The sequence below is a fragment of the Mastomys coucha genome, unplaced genomic scaffold, assembly GCF_008632895.1.
Source record: "Mastomys coucha isolate ucsf_1 unplaced genomic scaffold, UCSF_Mcou_1 pScaffold22, whole genome shotgun sequence".
Taxonomy (NCBI): domain Eukaryota; kingdom Metazoa; phylum Chordata; class Mammalia; order Rodentia; family Muridae; genus Mastomys; species Mastomys coucha.
In genome coordinates, this window is record NW_022196905.1 from 14017575 (window position 1) to 14025856 (window position 8282).

At 39.3% G+C, this 8282-nt stretch overlaps 1 protein-coding gene across 2 annotated transcripts in view; it reads right to left on the minus strand.

Annotated features, from left to right (window-relative positions):
* Cnrip1 (cannabinoid receptor interacting protein 1) overlaps nucleotides 1-6313 on the minus strand; it is a 25455-nt gene extending 19142 nt beyond the window's left edge. The window contains exons 1-3 of one of the 2 annotated variants that reach the window (XM_031341715.1): nucleotides 6160-6313; nucleotides 5614-5862; nucleotides 2956-3106 (exon numbers count right to left, since the gene is read on the minus strand). In XM_031341715.1, coding sequence (XP_031197575.1) covers nucleotides 2956-3106; nucleotides 5614-5792 — 330 coding nt within the window. In that variant the 5' untranslated portion in view covers nucleotides 5793-5862; nucleotides 6160-6313. Of the gene's footprint in view, nucleotides 1-2955; nucleotides 3107-5613; nucleotides 5863-6075; nucleotides 6135-6159 lie in introns of those variants that run through there. The other variant, XM_031341716.1, reaches the window with a different exon arrangement.
* Between the last annotated feature and the right edge of the window lie 1969 nt (nucleotides 6314-8282).

An 8282-nucleotide genomic window follows, 5' to 3' on the forward strand; every position in this document is an offset into this window, starting at 1 on the left:
ATTATTTTTAAGTATACAGCTAATATGTTTGGAGTTATTTAAAATTTATATTGAAAGAAATGTATTTTTACTATTGCTGTAGATGAGCGTCTACATAAGTCTGTTAAATTGATTGTTGTTTTATATCAAACAACTTTTATAATACTTATTTTTATTGTTATAATATTTTATAAATTTAAGGAATATGACAAAAAGATATTGTAGATATTGAAGGGGGGTCTATGGGAGGAGCAGTGGTACAAAAGGGAGACAAGAATGTGATTCAATTCTATTTAATTAAAATATGTTTTTAAATGTTAACAAATTCAGATAAATTGAAATCATGTAACTTTTCTCATCATAATGCAATAAAAGTTAAAAAAAGAGATAGTCATATCTCTTAAGATTAGAAACTCTATAAAGTTGGGAATATTTATTTTTTCTCACTGCTCTCCCTCAAGTATCCAAAAATACAGAAAATTCTTTAATATTTGCTGATAAAGAAAATAAAATATATTAGTAATACAGAAATTCTACATTTGATCTCAGTGAAGAGGTTGATATACATAAGAATTCTAAAAGTAATCTTGCCATATTGAATTTATCAAAATGTTAAATAAGATATATAAGCTCAAGTTATTTTAAAAATTAATTTCTAAGTTATTTTCCAATAGAGTTATATGAACTAAAATAAAATTCGAGTGGAAGTCATCTGAAATTTAGTAAATGAAACTGTAAGAATGCAAATGAAAATGTATGAATGTAGTTGGGTATATGTACATAAATAATTAATCTCAGGAATGATTTTTTCATTCTGGATTGACAGAAACTGTGAAAGCCATAGAAAGGAAGACAAATATGTTAGGCTATGTTAACAAAATTAAATTTATAAATTTGCAATCAAAGTTAATACAAATGATAACTGATAAGCACAATCAAAATACAGCAAAAGATGACTTAAAGATTTATTAGAGTCAGTAGGACACATGTGTTGAAATAGGGATACAAACTATGCATATATATTGTACAAAGGAAATGTAATTGCAAATATTTCAAGCCAACAGTAGCTAGAAATATAGAAGTTAAAATAGTCAATGAGGGTTAAAAGATTTAAAAGTGCTTTTAATCATAATCATTTGTTATTACTGTTAAGTATCCTGTCACTTATTGCTTTTGTGTTGGTGTGTGGTTATATGTGCCATGGTATAGCCTACATATAGGTTCTTTCTTTCCACCACACAGGCTCTGGGAATTGAACTCAGTCTCTCTGGATGGCAAGACCTCCAGCCCTCTATGCAGAGTTTCCTTGTATTCCTAGATGTCAGTGTTTGTAAACTCCTCAAGGATGCATATTCCTTCTGGAAATCTACCTTGAGTAAACAAGAACTTTCAAAAGTGAGTAAAAATTAAAGCAATAGGAAATAGAAACCACCAATGGGTAATTGGAGATAGATACACTCACATAATAGACTTTAAAATGGTGTTCCATATTTACATCTTTGAATGTATATGTCCATAGAAAACTATGCAGAGAATGATGCCCAGTGTACACATGCATCCAAAGTCAAAGTAAGCATCTTTCTAAGAACATGGGTCTCTTAGAGAAATTAGTATTTTCTGCATTTTATATTTTTCTCTGTTGATTCTCTGGTGGAAAACAGAATCCCTTACAAAAGGAGTTCAAATATATCACTCAAAAACATAGCCATCTAAATTCTTTCCTTACAATGTAGGTGGATTAAATATATCAGACACTGAGAAGCCTTGAGGTTTTCAAGATGGGGTGGACTAGATCTCAGATCAATGTTTCTGGAAGGGGATAACACAGGCCATCCTTAATAGGGTAGATTTTCTGTTGGTATGTCAGTTTCATTGGTTATAACGTACCCCTCATTAAAATAAAAAAAAACATATGTGACCTAGGTTTGAATTTTTAAGAAATCATTAGAAAAAAATTCTTATATGGATATTTGGGAAACTCTGTGATATCCTCTATAAAGGCAGAGGGCAGACAATTCAAAGTTGCTCTTTCATAAGGAAAAGACTGCTCAATTTTTTTTATAACAGTCCACTAGGTAATCTTCCCTTTCCTTATATTTTAGCAAGATTACTCCACTATTTATAGAGTATGAATGAACATTTAACTCTACCTGTCAACTTTATCCTTTAATCTATTTGATGTCAATATTGGTTGGTGATAAATATTTTCTAATAATATATACATGTACTCTAGGTTAATAGGCTCTGCATCCATGGATAAGCCAAACTTCTGAAAACACTTTGACAAACATGTGTGTGTTGGACATGAACTGACTTCTTTGTCATCATTCCCTAAAAAAGTATAATATAAGAAATATTTACACAATAATCATAATCCAAAGATTATTTAAAATGTATTGGACGGCATGCCTTCATTATACTGAACTATTATATGTAAGGGATGATATCTGTGGATTTTGGCATCTGTGAGTGGCCTTGGAATCAATCCCCATGGACACAGAGGGATGACTACATTCGATATGGTTAGAGTAAGATGTTTATTGTTTATAATGGGCAGTCACTTTTTGGTTCCTCAAGTGAGAGTGAATTTAGAAGCAAAATATCATTTAGAGAGCTTTTTCATAACAAAGGACTCTGGGTCACGTAGAATCACAATCTTTTAAAAGTGAGTTATTTAAAAAGTCTTTGTGTAGAACCCAACAGAGAAAATGGCAACGTAGCTATTCTTTCTTCCAGAACCATTTATCTGGCATCTTTAATGTTTGGAAGGTCAGTCTTCCATGCAAAAAAAAAAAAAAAAAAAAAATCAGTAAATGTTATTCTCTCCCCACAGGTCCATGAGGGAAACTAAACCCTAGCTCCATAGTAACTGGCTCCAGTACATCTTTTCTTATTCCTAAAGAAGTAGTGATATTTTCCCCCTGTAGTTTCTCTTTGTTCTGAAACCACATCCCCACACCCCCAGTTTGGACTTACAGGCATGGTGATCTGGATGGGTTGTCGCTCTCCACTTTTGGTTGGGGCTACACCTTCTGTATCGTAGATGCCAGTGTAGACAACTCTCTCCCCATCAGGCTCTTTACACTTCAGCTCCAGTGGGACAAGGACACCACCAATGGAAATGTTCCTGCAATGGACTTGAGTTGAGCATAGGTAGTGGGAATTATCTTAGGCATCCCGTTCTACTCTGAGTTAAAATCCTGGAGTGGAAACCTACAGGGTTTGGCTAAAGAAGACATGCAAAAACTTCAGAAAGTTCAGGAGGTTACAGTTGTCTAGCTAAACAGCAACATGACCATAGACCAACCACTTGCCCTCCCTAGAGTAACTTCAATATTCTCATGTATAAGATCTCTTTGAAATCATCTATGGAATTAAAATTCCACCTATGCCCAGCCCTCCCACGACCTTCAGAGACCAGGATCCCATTGGGCTGGGATGTAATTTGGCATTGACAAATCTTGGGGATGCATATAGGTGGATAGTTTCAAAGACCTCTGACCTAAAAAAGTTTTTAATATTTTTTAATTTTTGTTCCAGCAATTGATGATTTTCCATCAGGTTTATTGCATTCCAGAAATTCTCACTGGCATCATCCTTTCATATAAGGATAAATGTTATTAGGGCAAAGTTCAAGTATCAACTGAAGACCCATCAGAATATGAACATTAAAACTTCACCCCTATGTGGGCCCCACCCAACAGTGAGGCCCCTGCAGGCTGAGAGGTGAATCGAGTTGAGGTGGAGCCATTAAAAGCTTTTGCCTTAAAAATTGGCTACGCGCTTTACACCCTCTTTTTGCTTGATCCAGTGCCATTATCTGTAAGGATTCATGTCTCCTTACTTCTCAACGTTAAAAAATAAATGCAAACGTGCATACAGAAAAATAGGTAGTGGGTAATTGCTTTTGAAAAAAGTGCACATAGTTAGAAATATCAAACTAGGAACTCTGGTGAGCCCAAACCGACTATAGTTCAACAAGCTCTTCAGCAAATTCTGATAGAAAACTCAAATTGGGAGTCGATGGATTAGGGCACTGAAGAAATCCATACCACAACTTAAATGTAATTAGAGAAACGCTTACCAGCACCAAATCTGCTTTCAGATTAGCTTAAAATCTAGAAAGTTACCCCCAAAGAAAGGGAAAATAACATGCGCAAGTGAGGGCAACATTCTACAGGGCATAAGAGACAGAGAAAGCCTGGATACAACTTCAGGGACAATTAGGGACTGTGAGGACAATAGGTACAGGGAGCTGGGAGGTAGAGGTTTGGGGGAAACAATCCAAGTATGGTTACAGATCTTTGTGGGTAGGAGGCTAGATAAAATAAGTTTACTTAATTCAAACCAAAAGTATCTGATTGTTTCAAAGCCTCTTCTTCCCTCAGCATGTGTTAGGGATCATAAATATTGCTTTACTCTTTCTTACAAACTAGACTTCACACAGTGCTTGGGTGAAAGGTAGAGGACCCTGGAACAGTTTCAATGTCAACTAGACACAGTGTAGAATCATCTGGGAAGAGATTCTCAGAGAACTGTCTCCCTGGGTTGGCCTGTGGTGGTATCTGTGAGGGATATTTTGATTGTGTTTAATCATGATTGGAAATCCCATCTAAAAGTGGCTGGGCTCTAGACAGAATGGAATGGAGGGAGCAGATGCGCACTGACATGAGTGCATGACCCAGTTCACTGGTCTCTGCTCTTGACTCTGGATGTAATATGACAAGCTGCTTCAAGTGGCAGCTCCTTTGACTTTTTGCACATGATGGACTGTAACATCGAATCAAACAAAAACCTTTCTTCAGTAAGTTGATTTTGTCAGGGTGTTTTATCACAGCCACAGGAAAAGAAACCAAGATCCTGCATGTGATCTCTTTTCTAACTGCCACCATTCTGTTTTACAGTCCTCTAGTGAAGATGCTGTTAACCACCACAGAGATCAGCACTAGGCTGGCCAGGCTGATGGAAAAAATTCAGCCAGGAAGGTAAGAAAAGGCACAGCGTATGAAAAACCATAAAAGTGTGTCCAGCAGAGGTAGTGCCCTCTAATTTGTGCCTGATACCTCCGCTGCCATTAACCCTGGAAAGGAGAGCTGGAGAGCATCCTTCACAGAACCCAGTCGCCATCTGTCCACTGAGATTACTCATTCCTCAGCCTCTCTCCCCACTTCCGTATTGTCAGCAGAAGCAGGAAAGATTGCAGGATCCAGGAGAGGAGAGATAGGATTGTGGTTGCAGAAATAGTCCATGTCTTTCTACCATCTGCCCCACCCTGTCTACCTGTGGTTCTCTGTTTGTAGGTAGACCAAAGAGAGATTTACAAAAAATCAAAACAAAGCAAACCCCCAAATACAACAACAGCAGCAAAAGCCTCCAAACCTTGGATTCTTGTCGCAGATTTAGAGGGATTTACTGAAATGGGTGGAAGGAATCAGGAATGTATGTCTTGCAAACTCAAGGCCGGGGAGTAGCTTAGGGGCAGGGCGTTCACCTCTTGCCCTCACCCCAGGTCCTGCTGAGCATGTGAGAGACTAAAAGGGCCCAGTGGGGGCTAGGGATGTCCTGGAGCTTCCATGCTCCTCCCATACCCGGGATATTATTGCCCTGCCACCACCCGGCACGCCCCACACTCACTCGACCTGCAGTGTTGTGGGCTTAATCTTCACCTCCACCTTGTAGGAGGAGCCGGTGAGCAGCTTGATTGTGCGGTTCTGGCCGAAGCGCTGCCCGTCCACCTTGAAGAAAACAGGGCCATCGTTGGGCTGGATGCGCAGCGCGATGGAAAGGCGCACGAGCCCGGGTAGGTCCCCCATAGCTGGTAGAAGGTCTGGCAACCGAGACCGGAGTGGTGGACAGCGGAGGCTGGAGGGAGCTGCTGCGGCGCTATGGGCGGAGGGGACAAGCAGGGAGGGAAGAGAGAACCGATGGAAGCAGGCCACAGCTAGGAGCGGTCGCCTCTGCCCACCCCAGATTTTGAGAAGCAGCTGGCGAAGCTGTGGTCCTTCTCTACACTCAGACAAGGAGCGGGCCCCAGAGACAGCACGGAGGCAGCAGGCTGCCCCATCCCCCGCTCCCCACGCAGGGCCCTGCACGCACGCGAGGTCTCGCAGTGACTGGACTGGCAGGCTGCCCCGCAAATCAGCACTGCTGGGGGCTAGAGAGTTAATCTTGTTTACGCACCACAATCCCCTTCAGCAGGACTGACGTTTAGGCTCCTCCTAGAACAGCACCGGATGCGAGGGGGATGGGGCTGGGAAGCACTGGGGCCAAGATTAATTGCTACAACAGGCAGAAGAGACCCCAGAGTTTAGGCGCTAAGGGATGTGGATTCACTTTCTAGAAGGTTTGAGCTGCGGTTTGATGTGAAGTGGCTGAGAGGGGAAGTGGAGACAAGTGGCGGGAAACGGGATAGGAAACTGCTAGCTAATGATTTAAATGTCAGGAAATGAGTGCATCCTACTGAGAACTTAGGGCAGATGGCCCAGAAGGCAGAGCTCATCTCACATGGAGTGGAAATTACACTAGATTAGGTGGGGATAGAAAGACAGATGTGGTTAAGGAGAAAGGGGAGCAGAGATGGGCTGAGAGAGTCCTATATTTTTATTTTTATTATACATATCTTGGCTCAAAATTGACACTATAATCAATCATATATATTTACACAAATCTGGAAGGGAGAGTCTAACCAACCCTGTAAAAGGAAAGGTAGTATGGCGAGTTAGGTGTAGCTCGTGACAATGTTCAAGGATGAGTCAAAGAACTACTGTAGAACACTTCATATGACAGTGCAGAGTTTGTGCTTGCATGACAGATATGATTTTGAAAGGCTTTCTCATAGATGTTGGTTGACAGCTGAAGATACCAAGCAGCAAAGGGAGACTAGGTAATGGAAATGGGTTCCTGATGGAGAAAAATGAGTTCCTTCTTCAGCACCACACAGGTGGATAGTACCACAGGCTCCACCTCATACCTGGAAAACAGGATGCAGGATACAATTGATGCTACCCATCCAGACAGATACTGTTGTTTGCTACTTTGTTTTGTTTTGTTTTGTTTTTTTAAGTTTTATTGCATTATAATGAGAAAAGTTACATGATTTCAATTTATCTGAATTTGTTAACATTCAAAAATATATTTTAAGTAAATAGAATTAAATCACGTTCTTGTTTTCCTTTTGTACCCCAACTCCTCCCAGAGACCCTCTTCAATATCTACAATGTCTTTTTTGTCATATTCTTTAAAATTTATAAAATATTATAACAATAAAATGAGTATTATAAAAGTTGTTTGATCTAAAACAACAATTTAACAGACTTATGTAGATGCTTGTCTACAGCAATACTGAAAATACATACGTTTTTCTCAATATAAATTTTAAATAACTCCAAATGTGAAACTATCCCACAGTTTCACAAACTTTGGGTTCTCTCAGACGAAGGACTTGAAGAAAGGACCTGAAACACAGAGTTCGAGAACAAAAGGATGGGAAGTCAAGTTGAACCCCAACCAAGACTTTGTACTTTACTTTTGAGGTTCAGCATTTATATGTACCTGAGAACCCAAAATTGGATCTCTAGGTTACAATGATATTTGCATAACATAAACATTGCAGGAGGAGTCTGGAAAGAATCAGAAAGAAGTCAGGGGCGAAGGTCAGCTTGGATGTCTGCAGATGTCCTCAGGCAGTAGGCATTGTCTAAGGCATAGTTGTATCTCAGCGTGAACTTCCTGGGTAGCTTCTTTCAGAGATAAGCTGATAGTCTGCAGAAGGTCTTTTGTCTTAATTCCCCAGGTGACCACTTGGGCGGAAACCGCCAAAGTCCAGAGGCTGAACTGGGTGGGGGAGGCAACACAAACATATTAACTGAATATTTTAAAATAATACATCACTACTAATATTTTCTTAAACGAACATAAATATATAAAGTGTTTTTGTTTGTTTGTTTTGTATTTAGTACAGCTTAAAATCTTGGCTCTTACTGTGGTAACTTGATACAAGAGTTACAAACGTCAAGCAAAGAATTCAGTCTTACTCTTTGTTGTTCTCTTACAAACCCCCTCCCAATTTAATTGTCTATATTTCTTTTGGGCATATAAATACTTTTAAAATATGTAAGCTGTTCTGAAAACCATAGTATAGTGTAAAAACATGAAATAAACAATACTACTAATAGAGAGGCTGAGATAGGAGAAGCAAGATTTCAAGACCCAGCAAAACACTGTCATGAACAAGCGGACAGTGTATATAGATTGTACAATGTTGGACCTATTTCTCCAATTACCAAAGTAGAGAGATCATTGGA